At 44.1% G+C, this 22,079-nt stretch overlaps 1 protein-coding gene across 1 annotated transcript; it reads right to left on the bottom strand.

Moving 5' to 3' along the window:
* Window positions 1-20,313: 20,313 nt before the first annotated feature.
* Window positions 20,314-21,504, bottom strand: LOC120935742 (general transcription factor II-I repeat domain-containing protein 2B-like). The gene has a single exon (XM_040347803.1). It carries the CDS (start codon window positions 21,481-21,483, stop codon window positions 20,314-20,316), a length of 1,170 nt encoding a protein of 389 aa, XP_040203737.1. The 5' UTR covers window positions 21,484-21,504.
* Between the last annotated feature and the right edge of the window lie 575 nt (window positions 21,505-22,079).

The raw sequence follows: 22,079 nt of genomic DNA, 5'->3' as shown, positions 1-22,079 counted from the left end.
CTGACGGTCTCCTGTTCCATCCCAACTCTCCCACCCCACAATCCCTATTTCACCCCACCCTCAACTACCGCCACCTTCCAAACCACCCCTCTTCCTAGGCGATAGGTATCAGTAATTGGTATCGGCGAGTACATGATATCAAGTATCGGTACTCGTACTCTGTCAAAAAAGTGGCATCGGTGCAACCCTAATTAACATGGATTTTTTGAGGATTTGCATCATTTAATTTACAGAACATTGCCCACAAATGTAAAGATGTTGTTTGCTTCACAATATAAAAAAAATAGGACAAAATAACAGAAAACGTCAATGTGCATAACTATTCACCCCCCTAGTCAATACTTTGTAAAGCCACCTTTTGCGGCCATCACAGCTCCAAGTCGCTTTGGATAAATCTCTATGAGCTTGCCACATCTCACCATTGGGATTTTTGCCTATTCCTTCTTACAAAACTGCTAGAGCTCCTTCACGTTGGATGGTTTGTGCTTGTGAACAGCAATCTTTAAGTCTGACCACAGATTTTCTATTGGATTGAGGTCTGGGTTTGACTAGGCCATTCCAGCCCATTTACATGTTTCCCCTTAAACCACTCAAGTGCTGCTCTAGCAGTGTGTTTAGGGTCATTGTCCTGCTGGAAGATGAACCTCCATCCTAGCTTCAAATCACACACAGAGTGGTACAGGTTTTGCTCAAGAATATCCTTGTATTTAGAACCATCCATCTTTCCCTCAACTCTGACCAGTTTCCCAGTTCCAACTGCTGAAAAACATTCCCACAGCATGATGCTGCCACCACCATGTTTCACTGTGGGGATGGTGTTCTTTGGGTGATGTGATGTGTTTCTTTGATGGGCAAAAAGTAAAATGTTAGGCTCATCAGACCAGAGCACCTTCCTCCATACATTTTGGGAGTCTCCCATATGCCTTTTTTCAAACTCAAAACATGCCATTTTGTTTTTTGCTGAAAGTAATGGCTTTGTTCTGGCCACTCTGCCATAAAGCCCAACTGTATGGAGCATATGGCTTATTGTCGTCCTATGAACAAATACTCCAGTCTCTGCTGTGGAACTCTGCAGCTCCTCCAGGGTTAACTTAGGTCTCTGTGCTCTGATAAATGCCCTTCTTGCCCGGTCCGTGAGTCTTGGCGGGTTTGCTGTTGTGCCATATTCTTTCCATTTGGTTATGATAGATTTGATGGTGCTCCTATGGATCATCAAAGATTTAAAACATTTTAATAACCTAACCCTGACTTGTACTTCTCAACAACATTGTCCCTTACTTCTTGGGAGAGTTCCTTGGTCTTCATGGCAGTGTTTGGTTAGTGGTGCCTCTTGCTTAGGTGTTGTAGCCTCTGGGACCTTTCAAAAAAGTGTTTATATGTAATGACAGATAGTGTGACACTTAGATTGCACACAGGTGGACATAATTTCACTAATTATGTGACTACTGAAGGTAATTGGTTGCACCAGAGCTTTCTATGTGCTTCATAACAAAGGGGGTGAATACATACGCACATGCCAATTATCAGTTTTTTATTTCTGAAGAATATTTCCTTTTGCATATATGTTTCTAATTTTACACCAACGTAGACTATTGTGTTCTGATCCACCACATATAATTCAGATAAAAAGACTAAGGGCTGTAATGTAACAAAATAGGTAAAAAGCCAAGGGGGATGAATACTTTTGCAAGGCACTGTAGGTGACATTTTACACCCATAGAAATGTGGGGGAAACAACTGCGCTAGCTAAAAAACAATATAGCAGCTAGCACACAAACAAACAAAGTCGAAAGCAAATAAGGAACAAAAAGTGCAGCGCTAAATACAATTGATCTGTGAAAATGCTGCCAAAATCACATGACATGCAGAAGTGAAATCCCAGGAGGGGTAGGAACTATAAGGTGTTGGGAAAGGAAAAAAATCACACTGCATGGAAGCAGTGCTGCACATAGTCCATAGGTGTGCTTCCAAACAGGTAAATTAAAACACTACACAGGTGCAGTGAACAATGTGGATAGTTCATAGGTATGCTTCCCAATAAATGAATGAAACACTTCACAAATGATGTCAATTCAGATGAATGGAGACAATGGTCATGGCTTGTCTGTAGTAATCTTCAAATTACCATGTAAAGAAAATGGGTACTCTTACCAGCTCCGGTGGACTTACATGTTAGTATTAAGCACAGCACAACATGTGTGGATATATGGAGACAAAAAAGGAAATGCTCCCAATGGTGCAGATAAAAAATAAACCCGTGAAGGCTTTATTTAAAAAAATAAATGGATAAAATCACGTGAAAATTATAAAAAGCAGTATGGGGTACTAGTCATGTTACCCGACGCGTTTCGGCTCAAAGCCATCAACAGGGGCATGTATCTGTACCCCCACACTGCTAGACTTAAATACAACACAAATCCAAAGCTCCTCCCCAGGAAGGGAGGGGACAGGAAATGGACAATCTTGACAGGATATGATGTATCAGAACAAATAGCTTAACATACATAAAACATAATGTATTGTGCCAATATTAACACAAATAAACTGTTAGTACTAATACGCATATGTAACATGTACAATAAAAAGATATTAATATTGTCATGCAGATAATAGTTTACTTGTAAGACAACCACTATATATATATAATCGTGCGTATATCTCAATACAAGATATAAAATTGCACATGCCATATGAACACCGTCCAAAAGGAGATTGTGATCTGCCGCAAACCACAGCACACAGCCTCACTCGTGGACGGAGAAGCCTATAGCATCAGCCCAAGCAGAGAAATCTGCCCAAAAAAACTTGCCGACATAATGCATGGTGTCAAGAGGACGGCACAACACATAAATCAATGCAATGGGGACACCCAGCATACAAAAGCAGGGAAGACTAAAGGGGCAGAGCCGATGACAGGAGGAGGAAAACATCCAATCACCGGCTTACACGAAATAGCACGGGAGGCCGGAGATTGAATGGCCCACAATCTGCAACCAATCAAGAGAAAGGTGTCGATGAATGGCGGACATCGACAACCTATCACATGAGACTGGTGCCGGCGTATGTGACAGTGAACGGGCGCGGTGACGACATCAACCTCACGGCCGCCCACTAGAGTGGATGAACGGGCATGATGACAATACGGCAACCATACGTCCGCCCATCCTATGACGTGATTGCCAGGGCGCCCGCCGCCAATCAGGGACCGGATCGAATCCAACGAATCACCCGAACGTGCAGCGATGGTGCGCCATGACATCACGTTCACCAACCAATAGGATCAGCATCTCCAAAGCCGGACGTTTCCACTGTAGGCCGGATAGCAAATTCGGCCCCAGGGGACACCTCCAGAAAGGTGAAGGGAAAGACCTGAGGCTAGCTAAAGGATTATTTAAAGATAATGACAAAACTGACACATAAATCGGTGGGTTGTCAAGTTAAACCAATAGACAACTTATATAGATCATGAGATTATTAATATAAATTAACCAGTGCACATCTAGATGGGATTGAGCGTCTCAGCTGCCCAATAGATGGACGCGCATCCCAATAGGGGGGCACTGGAGGGGAAAAAAGTATATCCAAGCAAAAAAATGTAAATTATAAAATATAAAAAAGTGAATGGGAACCAAGGAGAACCACAATATACATGTCCTCAGGAGCTCACGCCCGATTAATGAAGCAATTGATGTCCCAATCAACATTCATACCGTGGGGCGTGTAGCTCCTGAGTTCATGTATCCAAAAGGTCTCCAAACGGGAAACACCCCTAATACAAGAGTCACCCCTCCAATGGGGGACAAATTTGTCAATAACTTGGAAGGAGGTGCCCCTGGGGTCTTTCGCGTGATGTTCCAAATAATGCCTGGAGACAGTGTGTTTGGGGCAGCCCTTCCGGATCTTACCCAGATGTTTGTTAACTCTTATGGCAAAGTTCCGAATAGTTCGGCCTACATATTGTAATTTGCAGGGACATGTGACAAGGTACACTATATAACTAGTGAAACATGTAGTGAACTGCTATATCTGATAACTGCGATTGGTCACAGTGGATGTGAAGGTATCTGTCCTCTGTCGGTCTAAGACATTAACAATGCATGTGTTGCACTTCCGACAGGGATGATATCCTTTTGTTTCTGGAAAAAAATAACACTTTTTTGGGGGGTCATTAGACATTAGGCTCCATTTCGCTCTGTACAGATCTTGCTCCCCTAAAAATTATGCCTGCCTTCTCAGGTAGGGAAGGTCCCAGAATTTTGGCACTGTGAAGCACCTTTGTCAGGAGAATATAGTAGACCAGTACTGTGTGACTGCACAGAGGAGACCAACAATGTATGCGGTGAAGTTAAAAGGTGTTTATTCAACAAATAAGTGGAAGACAACCAGTGCGCAACAAATAAGCATATACAATCAGGGGAAATACCGTATTCGTAAACAAAGCCAGGCCGAGGTCATACACAGGGGAAGTCAGCAGATGGGTGAGGATGGGGACGCGGCGGAGCAGGGAGCGGATGGATGGACAGGCTGTGGGGCAGGAATCCTAGCGGGAACAGGAACCAAGGTAAACAGGCAAAAGGAAGGACGGGTCCAGGATGGGGAAAAGCAACAGAGTCCAGATAGCAGGGTCAAATAACAGGCTCAGGTCCGGGAGGTAGAACGATACCAGGGCGAGAAGTGATTACACACGCCGGGTATTTATAGAGGCGTGCTGATTGCATTCAGGTCACACCTAAACGCAGGAAGGGCTGTATGCTCCATACTGCCAAGAACCCCCCGCTGGTGGACGCCAGTACTGCAGCCCAAGGATCACATAATACCACCAGGGGAGAGCTCCCCCGGCAGTCCAAGACTGCCGGGAGACACCTGGTGGTGGGCCACAGTACTGCACGCCAAATACCAGGCAGTAACACCAGCGGGGGAACCTTCCCTGACAGTACCCCCCCTCAAAGGAGCGGCCTCTGGACGCTCCAACTAGCTGTTGCTGGGGAAAGTCCGTGGTGTCAAGCCGGGCAGCGGATAAAGTCACATCAGGTTGGGCCGGAGGAAGGTCCAAGACTTTAAACCGGGCAAAGGGCAGCTCGAGCTGGGCAGCGGGTATGGACATCTCAGGCTGGGCAAAAAGTACATGGAGCTGGGAAGCAGACAGGGGCAAATCAAGCTGGGCAGCAGACTTCGGGTCATCGGGCTGGGCAACAGACAGAGGCTCTGGGTTGTCGGGCTGGGCAACAGGCACCCGCTCATCGAGCTGGGCAGCAGGCTCCGGGTCATCGAGCTGGGCAGCAGACAGAGGCTCCAGGTCGTCGAGCTGGGCAGCAGGCTCCGGGTCGTCGAGCTGGGCAGCAGGCTCCGGGTCGTCGAGCTGGGCAGCAGGCTCCGGGTCGTCGAGCTGGGCAGCAGGCTCCGGGTCGTCGAGCTGGGCAGCAGGCTCCGGGTCATCGAGCTGGGCAGCAGGCTCCGGGTCATCGAGCTGGGCAGCAGGCTCCGGGTCGTCGGGCTGGGCAGCAGGCTCCGGGTCATCGGGCTCGGCAGCAGACAGAGGCTCCGGGTCGTCGGGCTGGGCAGCAGACAGAGGCTCCGGGTCATCGGGCTGGGCAGCAGACAGAGGCTCCGGGTCGTCGGGCTGGGAAGCAGGCTACGGGTCGTCGAGCTGGGCAGCAGGCTCCGGGTCGTCGAGCTGGGCAGCAGGCAGTGGCTCAAGAAGTATGGCGGTTGGCACTGCAACATCAGGTGGGGTAACTGCCACCGAAACATCAAGGCGGGTTTAACTGGCACCGAAACGTCAGGCGGGGTAACTGGCACCGAAACGTCAGGCGGGGTAACTGGCACGTCAGGCTGGGCAATTGGCACGTCAGGCTGGGCCATTGGCACTTAAGGCCGGGCAACTGGAACAGGCTGGACCACTGGCACTGGAACAACAGGCTGGACCACTGGCACTGGAACAACAGGCTGGACCGCTGGCACGGGAACAACAGGCTGGGCGGCTGGCACTGGAACAACAGGCTGGGCAGCTGGCACTGGAACAACAGGCTGAGCGGCTGGCACTGGAATAAGCTGGGCGGCTGGCACTGGAACAACAGGCTGGGCAGTTGGCACAACAGGCTGGGCAGTTGGCACAACAGGCTGGGTAACTGGCACAACAGGCTGGGTAACTGACACGAAAACAACAGGCTGGGCAGCTGGTACTGGAACAGGCTGGGCTGCTGGTACTGGAACAGGCTGGGCTGCTGGTACTGGAACAGGCTGGGCCGCTGGTACTGGAACAGGCTGGGCCGCTGGTACTGGAACAGGCTGGGCCGCTGGTACTGGAACAGGCTGGGCCGCTGGTACTGGAACAGGCTGGGCCGCTGGTACTGGAACAGGCTGGGCCGCTGGTACTGGAACAGGCTGGGCCGCTGGTACTGGAACAGGCTGGGTCGCTGGTACTGGAACAGGCTGGGCCGCTTGCACTGGAACAGGCTGGGCCGCTTGCACTGGAACAGGCTGGGCCGCTTGCACTGGAACAGGCTGGGCAGCTTGTACCGGAACAGGCTGGGCAGCTTGCACCGGAACAACAGACTGGACGGCTGGCACTGGAACAAGCTGGGCGGCTGGCACAACAGGCTGGGTAACTGGCACTGGAACAGGCCGAGCAGCTGGCACTGGAACAGGCCGAGCAGCTGGCACCGGAACAGGTAGAGCAGCTGAAATAACAGGCTGGGCAACTGGCACAGGCTGGGCAGCTGGTACTGGAACAGGCTGGGCAGCTGGTACTGGAACAGGCTGGGCAGCTGGTACTGGAACAGGCTGAGCAGCTGGCATCGGAACAGGCAAAGCAGCTGGCACTGGAACAGGCTGAGCAGATGGCACTGGAACAGGCTGAACAGATGGCATTGGATCAGGCTGAACAGATGGCACTGGAACAGGCTGGGCAGATGGCACTGGAACAGGCTGGGTAGATGGCACTGGAACAGGCTGGGCAGATGGCACTGGAACAGGCTGGGCAGATGGCACTGGAACAGGCTGGGCAGATGGCACTGGAATAGGCTGGACAGATGGCACTATGGTGTGGGTCGGGAAGTACTTCCGCTTCTTTTTGGATTCAGTCACTGCAGACTTGTTAATAGGAGGGACGTATGAAAAGGATGGGATTATGTAGGAGGAAGGGTTGGAATGTGGCAGGGACACAGGAACAGTGACTGGAGGAGATTTTTGTGGAGTTGTTACAGGTGGAAGGGAAGAAGCAGGTGGATTGAAAGTGGGGTAGGTACAACAGGTAGAGACTGGGTAATAATATTTGGTAGGGAGCGAAATTATCTGGGTTGTAGCTGGGGTTGCTATTGGTGATGGACGGATAGATTCTTGGAAAGGCAGATGATTAGTGGCAGGGCTGGAATGTAGTGGTTTGGCTGAAATCAGGAGATCTGACCATGCCTGCAGCACAGGTTGAACAAAAGCAGGTTCACACACACCCTGTCTAATCAGAGACTGCACTGAACTAATGCACTCAGACAACTTCTGCTGGGGACAAGAGGAATAATGTTCATCAAAAGAAACTGGATCATCCTCTATTAACCATATCAAGGATTCAACTTGGTCACGACTGAAGGGGGGAGAGAAATCATCACTACCATCTGGGATGAACGACAGGGCCGGTTTAACACATAACCGAATTAATGGCTGGATATCATCATAAGACATATAACCCTGATCCACCATGGAATGGGCTGATCTGATGGCTTCCATCAGCTGGTCACTTGTCCATCCCTCAAAAACCTGGCGACAATACTCCTCATCCTCCTCTGCCAGCAAAGAAAGGTAAGTGATTTCATTGAAATTCATCTTCAAAAAACGCACCGCAACAGGATGGTTCCTCAATGCAGGCACGTCTGGTCAGGGATGGCCCTGGTATACTGTCAGGAGAATATAGTAGACCAGTACTGTGTGACTGCACAGAGGAGACCAACAATGTATGCGGTGAAGTTAAAAGGTGTTTATTCAACAAATGAGTGAAGACAACCAGTGCGCAACAAATAAGCATATACAATCAGGGGAAATACCGTATTTGTAAACAAAGCCAGGCCGAGGTCATACACAGGGGAAGTCAGCAGATGGGTGAGGATGGGGACACGGCGGAGCAGGGAGCGGATGGATGGACAGGCTGTGGGGCAGGAATCCTAGGGGGAACAGGAACCAAGGTAAACAGGCAAAAGGAAGGACGGGTCCAGGATGGGGAACAGCAACAGAGTCCAGATAGCAGGGTCAAATAACAGGCTCAGGTCCGGGAGGTAGAACGATACCAGGGCGAGAAGTGATTACACACGCCGGGTATTTATAGAGGCGTGCTGATTGCATTCAGGTCACACCTGAACGCAGGAAGGGCTGTATGCTCCATACTGCCAAGAACCCCCCACTGGTGGACGCCAGTACTGCAGCCCAAGGATCACATAATACCACCAGGGGAGAGCTCCCCCGGCAGTCCAAGACTGCCGGGAGACACCTGGTGGTGGGCCACAGTACTGCACGCCAAATACCAGGCAGTAACACCAGCGGGGGGAACCTTCCCTGACAACCTTCCAGTGTCTATTGAGTATTTTCTTTATGTCATTGTGTTGAACAGAAAAATCAGTGAAAAAAGGACCATTTAAACCTGTCATCCTTATTTTTCTTAGGTTTATCAATAAGCAGGGATGACCTTTCTATATAGGAAACAGTATTTATAGCCTCATCTAACTCTCAAACTCTATATCCTTTTTCCAAAAATCTTTCTTTTAGGATCTGACACATCAAAATCCTCCTTCCTGGTACAGTTCCTCTTGATCCGGAGGAACTGACCCTGAGGGACGGATCGCATCCATTGGCGGTGGTGACAGCTATCGACCGGAATGTAACCATTCCGGTTGCTGGGCTTGAAGAAAGTCTTAAACTCGAAATGACCGTCAATGGCCGAGATCTCTAGATCCAAAAAATGGATTGAAGTAGAACTAACTTCATATGACAAGACGATGCCGCGGTCATTAAGATTGAGGAAAGTCATGAGAGAGTCCAGGGACTCTCTCGTGCCTTTCCAAAGGAGGAGGATGCTGTCGATATAACGCACCCAGAGAACCAATTCGGGTCTCCGTGAGGCATCGACGACATCCTCCTCTCACTTGGCGAGGCTGGGGGCATATTTAGCCCCCATAGCCACGCCCTTGACTTGGGAAAAGAACTGACCCAGAAACCAGAAGTAGTTATGCCTAGTGGCAAAGTCCAGTAACCAGTAACTTACGTGTGAGGAACAATTCCACTGCGGCCAAGCCTAGTTGGTGGGAAATACATGTGTATAGGGCAGAAACATCCGCCGTTACCATCAGTATTTCTCCCTGATAATGGACAGCTTCAAGTAGTTTGATGGTATCCTTCAAATACGAAGGAACCAATTTTACCAGAGGCTGAAGGTAGAAATCTATGTACCTACCGATGCGAGATGTCACAGAGTCAATCCCGCTGACAATGGGTCGTCCAGGGGGATTGACAACGTCCTTATGGACCTTCGGCAGGTAATGGATCACCGGTATGGGAGGGGCCAGAGGGATCAAATATTCTGCTTCCTTTTTGTTTAGGATGTTGAGAGCTGAACCATACTTAATAAGAGCTGATAGGGCCTTTTTGTATTTGGAGGTAGGGTCTCCGGGGAGGGTGATATATGTGGTCTTGTCACCCAATAATCTATTCATCTCCCGGAGATACGCCTCTTTGTCTAATATCGCCATTCCCCCGCCTTTGTTGGCTGGGCGAATGATTATATTCTTTTTTGCACAGAGGGTCTGTAGACCCGCTTGTATGGCGGGATCTTGATGGACTCTCTTTTTAGGTAACTTGTCCAAGTCACTCAAAACCAAGCTGCGGAACACATTGACCCCTCCTGGGATTTCACTTTTGCATGTCATGTGATTTTGGCAGCATTTTCACAGATCAATTGTATTTAGCGCTGCACTTTTTGTTCCTTATTAGACATTTTACACCCACCATAATCCTGCCAACCAATGCCTCACAAATTATAAGGGTTCCTGTTGTTTTTTTGTTTTGTTTTTTACCTTTCTTTTATTGGATAAAGAGGCATATGTGCACATGCAAATTTTTATAATATAATTGTTATTTTTTTATTGTTTTTATTTTTTAACCTTACACCAATACTGTTGCATATGTCTGTGTGAGTTCGTTTTTTGGAATCCAATACTGGTCAAATGCTATACATAGTAGCATACATATACACAAAGCATACATATACATTTAGGCAATATACCATACATAAGGGTACTGGATGTAAATTTAGATCTGGACCATGGGTTGTTTCACTATGCTTAAGAAAGCTCATACGAGCTGGAATTGGTAAGGAATTCAACTAAATAGAGGATGCAGCATCAGCAGCCACAGCTCACTTCATTTTAGCATAACAAAGCTGTTGTCTGAAATATGTCATCAACCTCCACACAGAACACACTTCCTTTTCACTATATATGAAGGAGCCCTTAAAATGCGCAAGCAAAACTATACAAGCCTATGTTTATTTTAAGGCTTCATTTCCACTGGCGTTTTTACAGCCACTGTTGTTAGGCTTTTTTACAGCTTAAAAACCCCTGTCCATGTTTATTTTGTAAAAAAAAAAAAAAAAAAATTTTGTGAGCTGCAGCTTTAAAAATGCTGCGGTCGCGTTTGAGCGTTTTTTAACGTCTGGCGTTTTTACAGCTCTACTCTGGAGCTTCAGAACGCCCTGGTCCTGCGTTTTTTTTACAGCTCAAAAACGCCTATGCCATTTGCAGCTCAAAAACGTCTATGTGGGCATGATGCCATAGAATAACATGGACGGGGGCGTGGCCTGACGCGGAGGACAATGGAGGCTTTCTGAGAAGGCTCCGTCTAACCGACTTTAATCAAGAGCCATCCGGTGCCTAGGATCGGAGATTAATGCTCCTAAACCCTCCATCCTTATTTAGGATATCACCCTGCATGATCCGGTACCATTATTGTACCTTCAAAAGGTCCCCCGGAGGTGTGCTGTGCTCCGTGACGGAGCTGTATTGGAGAAGTCTCGTCGCCATCTTGGGGCCTACGAGGCCTTCCCCACAGGCGCGCTACAGTGAGGTAAACTCAGCGGATACCGACACACTCATAGTGTCTTCTCCCCCACGGGTGGCAATCGGGGTGAGGGGGATACGTTACCCGGTAGAAATCAGGCATTCATTAGACCCCCGCACCGGACCCCTCACTCCTGAGGCCTATGCTCCCTCCGTGATCCACGGACTCAAGTGCCGCAGACGACGAAGCGGTCGAGTACAGCGGGGACAGTAGACACGTCAATCTGCTAGTTCACTCCCGTCTGTATCGCATAGATCGACGGGGGGTGCCCAGGACAAATATCTGACAGGAATCTGGTAGAGAAGCACGGTTAATAAACCAGAGGCCCTCTGACGTACTTCATAATAAAACTGTGAGGGGAAACGTCGCCATCTTGTGGCCTGAGAGTATATTGTCACAGGAATTGATTTAATGTGACATAGACTGCATAGATTTGAATTTGCCTTTTTTCTAATTAATTCATACACTGGAGCCTGAAACTCGGAGTGAGGTCACCCGTTCACTTGCACCGGTGAAACGCTGCCTCAAGAGGAACGCCCGAAAAATATTTCCGATCGGCGACCGGGAAAAGAGCCCGATCTTACCACCAGAAGCCCTCAGACACCCCTTGAAGTCTATACAAGGAGGTAACGCCGCTATCTCACGGCCTTCGTGCTTCATAATAATATAAAAATAGTGTAACTACTTTTCTGAGGCGAAAACTGCTGAAATTAACCACTTTTCTCTCATAATCCACCTCAGTGACTAAAAGTGTGTGGTGACTTGTGACCATTATCCTGCAAAACTACTGCGAGGATCTGATAGAGTGTAGATGGATTTTATCCCCAGGTCACTGTAACATCTTGCAACCTAAATAATCCATTATATCACACTATTTGGAATTTTTATTATATTTATTCCTTCTCTAAACTGAGGTAATTTTTTGTACACTGGATACCTGACTGCAATAATAGACTAATCACAGTAGTCAGAGATTGGTTACTAACTCGATACGGTGCCCAGGGCCTGTGTTATACATTATCGGATTATCCTATGATTATCCCTGCAATGGAAACTTACTGAGGTGTTCCTACTCACCGTCCGATGTTAGTCGACGAAAGCTGCAGACCTATCCACTAATATGACACCTGCATGATACGTAATTTGAGGCATTTTCATGGTGCTGGTCTTTTTACAATACTTACTGTAAAGGCTCAAAGCTAGGTTTGGACTGATCACATGATTAACACCCGCTGAATGATGATGGTTATAGGACTGTTACACCTATAGGAGCTTATATAGGAGTGAACTGCTGATTCTAAACTATAGTGCGACTTAACTCCTGCTGATACAAATTCATTATAGCACTTCTTATATATGAAGGGGAAACAGGGCAAAAAAAATAAGAACTCAATTATCAAAGAGTGTCTTTCTGATATGGGCACCCCTCCTTATACATGCCCTCAGATGTCAGTAGTGGATCCTAAGTTTAATGAACAATTCTCATCTCATTTGATGCCCTCCTCATCACCTCCACCCTTAAGTTCTACTACAACTTCAGCTTTATTTTCATCTGTAGTAAGGGAGGAAATAATACCTACAATGGCTGATCACGGGATTCCTATGGTTTCTCCCTCACATGACTCTATACAAGTAACAGCTGACGTTGAAACTGCCCCAGAAGTTTCTTTCAATGTTGCTGATCTCTATAACAGGATATCTGAAATGCTAGAAAGGGGTTTAGCTCATACGGCCGAGAAAATTACTAAAGATATTAGGGCAGACTTCCAATGTCTTGGCAACAGGATTGATTCAGTGGAGCATAAATTGGACACTAACGTTTCTAAAACTGAACAACATGATGACCATATCCATTTCCTACAAGAACAACTGGAGGCCGCTCAGGCTAAGATTGACAATTTGGAAAACAGATCAAGAAGAGAAAACTTCAGGGTTAGGGGTCTTCCTGAGTCCATTATGGACGTTCATTCAGCAATACGAGACATTATGAGAATCCTCCTTCCATCTATGCCTGATATAAAATTGGAAATTGATAGGGCTCATAGATCATTAGGTCCACTGAGAAGAGATGGTTTGCCCAGGGATGTGGTGGTCAAGCCTCATTATTTCTCCACTAAAGAGGACATTATGAAACGGTCCAGACAACAGGAGAATCTTCAATACCAAGGTACTAAAATACAAATATTTTCTGACATTTCACCATATACCATTCAAAGAAGAAGAGCAATGAAACCGTTATTGTCTGCCCTCATCAACAAAGACATCAAGTATAAATGGGCTTTCCCCTTCGCCTTAAAGTTCAATTATAATGGTAGAAACCATGTAATACATAGTTTCCAAGAAGGTGAACGACTTCTGTTTGATCTGAAAATTATATCTCTTGATCCTGCCATGGACACTAATCCACCTCAACTTCCATCTGCCAAGAGGAACACACCTACTAGTCCGACTCAAAATCCATGGAACAAGGTCAAATACAGGAAAATTGGAGGTGACCAAGCACCCTGAATATTGAATAGACTTACCCAGGACGTATCTCTTATTCTTTAATTCAGATGAATTTTATCCCGGATGCTTTTTTTAAAAAAGAAGACTCCGGGATTGCATATCTAGTTTAATGCCGTTTTTCTTTAGATTTTTCTCCTCTTTTTTTGGTCATCCTATGATTCAAATGCCTTTTTCCTTAAATTTGTTTTAAGGTGTAATGTTTAATTTGTCGGCAACTGACGACGGTGAGGTATTGAACCTCAACTTGCCTCTTGTGTCGACACTTTGTCGACCCAATGGGTAAGAATGTAGTCCTTTTTTGGGACTATACTAAAAAATTTTGTTTGAATGAGGGAAGGAGAATCATTCTCTTCCCCCATTCTGGGTCACGAATTGACCTTGCACGATCTAATAGTTTGTTGTGCTATATGTTTTTTTATTTTTCTCTTTTTATCTCTTCTTTTCATTTCTTTTTCTTTCTTCTTCATACTCTCTTCATTTCTTCAGCCTGCCTGCCATTGTTCGTATTTACGAAACTACTGATGATATCTGTTCGGTCCTGCCTGTTCATAGATGTTGACAAGACTTATGGCTGGATCGAATGATGTATCTAAACCCCTTAGTGTTGTTACTCACAACACTCAGGGGTTAAATTCTCCTGTTAAGAGGCGTAAAGCTTTTCAAGTATACAAGTCTCTCCGTGTAGATGTGGTTTTCCTTCAAGAAACCCACTTTCCTAAACGATACAACCCTTCCTTTATGCATGCCCACTTTCCATTATTTTACCTAGCTAAAGCAGAAAACAAAACTAAGGGTGTGGCCATTTTGTTTTCTAGGTATTGTAATTTTAACCTGATTAAAGAATTTGGAGATCCAGAAGGTAGGTTTCTTTTGTTACAAGGTACCCTTGATGGCAGACTGTACACATTTATTTCTTATTATGCTCCTAACAGAGGTCAGAAAAAGTTTTTCTCACAGATGCTTGATACCCTCCGACCATTTATGGAGGGGATCATTCTTATGGGTGGAGACTCTAACTTAGCTTTTGACACGGGATTGGATAAGTCCAAACCTTCTGTCAATGGAATCGTCAGACCAACTAAACTTAGTTTGCAAGTAGCACGCATTCTACATCAGTCTAGATTAACTGACATCTGGAGGGAGTTGAACCCCAAAATTAAAGACTATACTCACTATTCTAACCCTCACCACTCTTATTCTCGTATAGATCATATATTAATCTCTAACCATCACGTCCCAGCTGCCATTAAGTCTCATATAGTTGATGTTTCTTGGTCAGATCATTCTATGGTTTTATTGTCACTGAGGAGAGAGGACACTTCTCCTAAAGTGTCTCATTGGACACTAAATAAGTCTATTTTGAAGGATCCTGTCCTAATGAAGGATATTGAGCGATCTCTTCTAGAATACTTTAAGCATAATGATACAGAAGATGTGTCCCCTGAAACTTTGTGGGCTGCCCACAAGGCTTCTATCAGAGGCAAAATTATACAAGTGGCCGCTGGCCTCAAGAAACAAAGAAACCTGGACATAAGGAAACTGGAAAACAACTATTTAGAAACTATTTAAAAAACATAAATCTGATCCTCTTAACTTTCCTACTCAGGCACTTGATGCAGCTAGATCTGCCCTAAACTTGGTACTTACCACTAAAGCAGGGGAAGACATGAAATGGACTGGTGCTAATTTCTATAAATTTAAAGATAAAATAGGCCCAATGCTAGCTCATAAACTCTCACCTAGATTTCAATCACGGTCTCTCCCTAAAATAAGGATGACTGATGGTTCTTTTACCCTGAATCCTAGGAAGATAATGGAGGCCTTTCATGATTTTTTTTCTAAGCTTTATGCATCCACTGATGATTCTTCTTCAGAGGGAATGGATGATTTTCTGGACAATTTGAATCTTCCTCAATTGACTGAAATACATAGAGAGGTGATGGAGTCTCCCATATCAGCTGAAGAAGTATTGTTAGTAATTAAAAACCTAAAATTAGATAAAGCCCCGGGCCCCGATGGGTTTTCAAGTGCATATTATAAAACATATTCGAACATTTTGACACCCTACATGGTTAGATTTTTCAACCAAATGACTGGTGGAGTTCCCATAGAAAGGCAACTCAATTTGGCCTATATTTCGGTTATCCCTAAGCCAGAACGGGATCATAGCCTGGTGGAAAACTATAGACCAATATCTCTTATTAATAACGATCTTAAACTACTCACTAAGATAATGGCCAATAGATTGTCCTCTTTCATTGGCCAGTATGTTAGTAAAGATCAAGTAGGCTTCATCGTTGGAAGACAAGGTCCAGATCAGGTCAGGAGGGCTGTAGATCTAATTTCTATATTGAACTCGGGTTGGACTGGTGATACTAATCAAAGGGGTATGCTTCTTTCTATAGATCTTCAGAAGGCATTTGACTCAGTATCGTGGCCATTTATGTTCGGAGTGATGGAACGTTGGGGGTTTGGCACGAAATTTCTTGGAGTCTTATCTGCACTTTACTCTCACCCTAAAGCTAATATACGCTTTCAGGGTATTTTTTCGGAACCTATTGAGATCCATAGGGGTACTAGGCAGGGATGCCCTTTATCTCCCCTGATATTTGCAATAGTGATGGAATCCCTGGCTATAGCTATACGAGAAAATTCAAATATCAGGGGAGTTAGATGTGCCAAAATGGAGCATAAATGTGCCTTATTTGCAGATGACCTTTTACTGTTTTTGACCGCTCCAGATACATCCCTACCGGAAATATATTCTCTTTTAGACAAATTTTCTATGGTTTCAGGTCTAACTGTGAATATGGCCAAGTCTAGGGCCCTCAATGTTTCTCTCCCTGAATCCACGGTTTCTCTACTGAAGAAAAATTATGGATTCAAATGGGACACATCTTATATCAAATACCTGGGTATCTATTTGACCCCCAACATTCAAAATTTGTATTTGGCCAATTATCCCCCTATGTATAGAAAACTTGAGAAAGATTTGAAAGATTGGGGGACACAGAATATAGGTTGGATTGGTAGAATTAACTCGGTTAAGATGACTCTTCTCCCTAGGCTTTTGTATCTTTTTAGATCATTACCCATACCGATAATTAAAAGTCATCTAAAATCTTTTCAAGGAAAGATTACCAAGTTTATTTGGAACAATAAGGGTCCACGCCTTCCATCCCGCACTCTCTATAACTTGCCTGAACAGGGTGGTCTGGGGGTACCCAACTTATTATGGTATTATCAATCGGCGAGATTGGCACAATTATCGGAAACCTTTCTTAAACATGAACGCCCTGACTGGTTAGATATAGAAGAGCAGGCGACCCCGAATCTAACGATAGAGGAGTTGATGTGGAGTCCTACCAAGAATAGGCCTTCTATATTATCTCCGACTCTTTCTCAATCCTTAGTTTTATGGGATTCACTTAAAAACAATCCCTCTCTAATTTCTAAAGGCAGGCCTTTATCAAGTGTTTTTCTAGACCCACTCTTCGTTGCTAAAATTGATATAGATTCTTTCAAATGGTGGCATGATAAAGGGTTGTATCGTATAGGTCGTTTTTTTTCACGCTCAGGTCCACTTCCTGAACAACACTTCATAGCCAAGCTAGATCTTCCTGTCTCAGAAAAACTAAGATTTTCCCAACTACATGATTATGCACAAAGCCTATGGGATAGTGACTCGATCTCTGGATTATTGACACCTTATGAAAGTAATTGTGATCAGGGTTTGATCAGGAAGGGAAATATTTCAATCATATATCAATCTCTTGCTAATAATTGTACCAAATTACCTCATATGTTGGCCTGGGAAAAGGAACTTAATAACACTTGGGATTTATCTGACTGGTGTAATAACTATACTAGATCCATTAAAGGATTTGTGAATATATCCCTTGTAGAGGCTAATGTAAAAATTTATACTAGGTGGTATTTAGTTCCTGTTAAACTGGCTTCCATGTATCCGTCAACCTCGCCCCTATGCTTTAGAGGTTGTCAGGGACTGGGGTCTATGGTACATATATGGTGGGAATGTCCCAAAATACGGGGATACTGGAATAAGGTGTTTAACATAATAAGACGAGTCACAGGATGTAACTTACATCAATCCCCCACTATTGCTTTACTTAACGGAATGTTACCCCAGACCTCCAAGGTTACTAGAAAACTCATCCAATACATTCTGACGGGTGCCAGGATCACAATCGCAGCTGCGTGGAAAAAGACTACTGTCTCTATCCGGTATATGAAACAAAAGGTTACATGGATCATGGAACAAGAAAAGAGGGTTTGTTCCATGTTGGATATGCCTACTCTTTTCCATGAAATATGGGAACCTTGGATGAAATTTATGGGAATATCTTTTACCCCGTGAAGGCTGTGAAGACATTTATATCCTGAAGATGATGGTGTTCATTGGCAGGCAGGCTGCCATATCTTTTTCTTTTTCTTTTTCTCTTTTCTCTTCCTTTCTTTGATTTCTCTGTGATTACTTCTCGTTATCTTATCTATGAGGATAGAATCCTCACTATTTCTCATTCTCAGTGTGTTATGTTTAGGAAAAAAAAAAAATATTATAAACATTTGTATTTACCTATGTTTAGGTTTTTAAAGGATTACACTAAACTTTTGGGGATATTAGGTTTGATGAGGGTTTAGAGAATATATGATTACAGAAACCGGTGGGTTTTAATAAAAACTATTAGAGGGAGGGAGGGGGGATTGAAGGGGTTGCTTGATCTCTTGGACACAGGCAGTTCCCGTTAGGGGTGTCGGAGAGGTTATTATTCTCCAGAAATCCTATCCTTTATTTGTTCCGTGAACTTAGGTCTAGTACACACATGGGGTTTTTTTTTTTTTTCTCATATATAATTTATTGTGTGGTAACGATAGCCCTAAGAGATCCTATAGCATATTAAATTGTTATTTTATTTAATTATAAATTATTAGTTACACCTAATTTTTCTCCTTTGCTTATATAAACTGTTTTAATCTCACCGTATGGTGATGGACATGAGAAATGGATGGATATGATGGACAGTTACTATGACAGGAATGTCTAATATGTGGAGTAATGCACTTGCTTTATTGTTTTCTGTATATTATTGATTTGTATACTGCTGATATAATACAAATGTATGTACTTTTATTGAAAATAAACTTAAAATTGAATGAAAAAAAAAAGAATAACATGGACAGGCGTTTTTAAGCTGTAAAAAACGCTCAGAAAAGTGGCTGTAAAAACGCCAGTGGAAATGAAGCCTAATAGTTATATTTTAAAATGCAATGCATTAATGTGCAAACAAATGAAGGGTTAAAATATATATATGTGATAACAGCTGTTGGGAATTCATAGAATAAAAAAGGCTTATGGTTTCAATTAACAATTGCTTACAGTACTTGCACTGTAACACTACAAATGTTTTTTGATGGCTTAACATAATTTCACATTTCTATTCAGACTATCAAGTTTACCATATATGTATACTGTATATGTGTTGGGTCCTGGACGGGTGCTATGTTGCACCAATATTTGGAGTGTGGTCCCTTTAAGGCAATGGTATAGTGTTTAGGACAGGGGTGGGCAATTATTTTTTCGATGGGGCCACATGAGAAACTGAAAATATTTTGGAGGGCCGGGCCAAAAGGCTAAACTCAATACTGCATAAAATCAATTGTATTTCTTTATAAAAAGCAGTAAATATCATTGTTGGACAACTGGTACGAGTACTTGTTATAGTTAAACAATGAAAAAGTGAGGTTGCCTTACAAGAAAAAAAATTTAATTTATTAAACAAAATTTCCCAAAACAATGAACATTTTTCACTATTTGTGACTCATATTAGTGAAAATTTCCAATCACGTTAACTCAAACACATTTTGAGTTTCATTTACTGTTGGAAAGAGGTTCTTAGCATTCTCAAGACATAATGCAAAGACACTCCAAATCTTAAAGGGGTAGTCAACTGGAAAATATTTATTTTCAACTGGTGACAGAAAGTTAGACGGATTTGTAAATTACTTCTATTAAAAAATCTTAATCCTTCCAGAACTTTTTAGCGGCTGTATACTACTGAGGAAATCCCTTTCTTTCTTGATTTGCGTGATGCGTTGTCCACAGTGCTCTCTGCTGACACCTCTGTCCATTTTAGGAACTGCATGAGCAGGAGAAAATCTCCATAGCAAACCATTGGTGCTGTGGACAGCTCCTAAATGAGGTGTCAGCAGAGAACACTGTGGACAACAAATCACACAAACCAAGAAAGAAAGGGATTTCCTCAGTAGTATGCAGCCACTAAAGTGGCTAAAAAGTACTGGAAGGATCAAGATTTTTTATAGAAGTAATTTACAAATCTGTCTAACTTTCTGTCACCAGTTGAAAAGAAAATGGGGGAGATTTATCAAAACCCGTCCAGAGGAAACGTTGCTGAGTTGCTTCTTTCAGTTCTCAGAGGCCTTTTCAAAACTGAAAGAAGCAATCTGATTGGTTGCTATGGGCAACTCAGCAACTTTTCCTCTGGACAGGTTTTGATAAATCACCCCCAATGTTTAAAAGAAAATGTTTTTCAGTTAACTACCCATTTAAGCAAGATACATCATATTGAACTGTCACTAAACATCACTACTAACAACATTTCACTACTAACAACATTTCACTACTAACAACATTTGTAGTCTTTGGTGTTTTAAGTTCTCTTTTCTTGTTCAGTGAGAGAAATCTAGTCTCTGCTGGGCTTTAACAAGTGCATCGAAGTCAGGTTGAATGTCTGAGGTGGAGATGCGAAGCACAGCTGACAGATGATCATCAGTGAGAGAGGATCTATACCTGGATTTCGTGAAGTTCATCATTGAAAATGTTTGTTCACATACGTATGTAGAGCCAAAGAGAACCAACATCTTCTGAGCACGTCTCCTTAAGTTTGGAAAGTTCTCCTCCTTGAGAGAAGAGTAGAAATCTAGCAGAGATCTTGACTTAAAGTGCTCTGCCAGTACTGCATCAGACTGCAGGTCGATGAGTTCCAGTTGAACATCACTGGGTGCATTATCCACACTGCAGGTAAAGGGAGAGGAAATCAGGCACATTTTGTCTTCGATTTGTCTGAGATCTTCAAATCGCCTTGAAAACTCACCATGCAATGCTCCCAACATGGATGAGTACCTGCGGAGGTGATCAGCTGGTGGTGTAACTTCTTTCAGGGTTTGCATGTGAGTTATATTGTTGCTCTCCAGTTGTCTTGAAAGAAACTGTAACTTTGTCATGAAAGCCTTCACCAGGCTGTGCATTTCATGAACAAAAAGGCCCTTGCCTTGCAGTTTGGTGTTCAGTTCATTCATCTGTGCAGTCACATCAACAGAAAATGCAAAATCTGCCATCCAGTCCTCATCTGAGAGCTCAGGGAAGTCTTTGCCTTTCTTCTCACAATACTCTCGAATCTCTGCTTTCAGGTCCCAGACTCTTTTTAGCACTTTTCCCAGACTGAGCCATCTGACAGCTGTGTGGTAGCCGATGTCACGATGCTCGGTCTCATGCTCCTCCAATAGTGCGACAAACTGTCTGTGGTTCAATGCTCTTGCCCTGATGAAGTTTACTATTTTAGTAACAACATCAATGACATGGTCAATTTTTAGCACTGATTTGCATAACACATGTTGGTGTAGAATACAATGCAAAAATACCAGTTTCTGATCCATGTCGATTTCAGTCACTTTATCTTGCATACGTTTCAAAAGTCCAACATTTTTTCCGGTGAGATTTGGACATCCGTCCATTGTGACGCCTGTCAGTCTGTCCCATTTAAGTCCCAGCCTGTCCATGCACTCATTTACCTCCGTGAACAGATCACTCCCTGTCGTCGTTCCTTTCATCGACCGCATTGCTGCCAGCTCCTCCGTAATCTTGAACTCAGGGGGTTATCCCGCGGACGAATACAAGTAACTGGGCTGTGTCGCGGACATCACAGCTTTCGTCCAAAGCCAAGGAGAAAAAGTCGAAACGTGCCACTTCACGTTGCAGCTGAAGCTCCAAATTCCCCGCAATGTCCTCGATCCTTCTAGTCACGGTTCGCCTGGACAGCGGGACTTGCTCAAATGCCGCTTTTTTTTCAGGGCATATTAGTGCTGCAGAGTCCACCAAGCACTCTTTGATAAACTCCCCCTCTGAGAACGGCTTACTGTATTTCGCGATTTTGTGGGATATCACAAAGCTGCTCTGGGTTGCTGCATCCCTGGCTGCATGAAGTTTTGTAAAACAGCCTTGCTGCTTTTGCAACTTAGCTAGCAAAGCTTCCGAAGTCTGCACCCTTTCTGCGTCAGTCAAGTTTTTATATTTTGCAGCATGTTTTGTCTCGTAATGCCGACTCAAATTGTAGTCCTTAAAAACGGCGATCTGCTCCCCGCAAACTAAACACGTGGCTTTACCTCTGATGTCGGTAAATAAATACTTAGCAGTCCAATTCTTTTGGAAGACTCTG

This window comes from Rana temporaria, chromosome 4 (assembly GCF_905171775.1).
Source record: "Rana temporaria chromosome 4, aRanTem1.1, whole genome shotgun sequence".
NCBI classification, from domain to species: domain Eukaryota; kingdom Metazoa; phylum Chordata; class Amphibia; order Anura; family Ranidae; genus Rana; species Rana temporaria.
Note: the sequence above shows the minus strand (reverse complement) of the source record. Positions and strands in the feature narration are given on the sequence as shown.

What these genes read in the sequence shown, in the direction of transcription:
- LOC120935742 (XM_040347803.1), bottom strand. Translation starts at nt 21,483, where the DNA reads ATGCGGTCGATGAAAGGAACGACGACAGGGAGTGATCTGTTCACGGAG.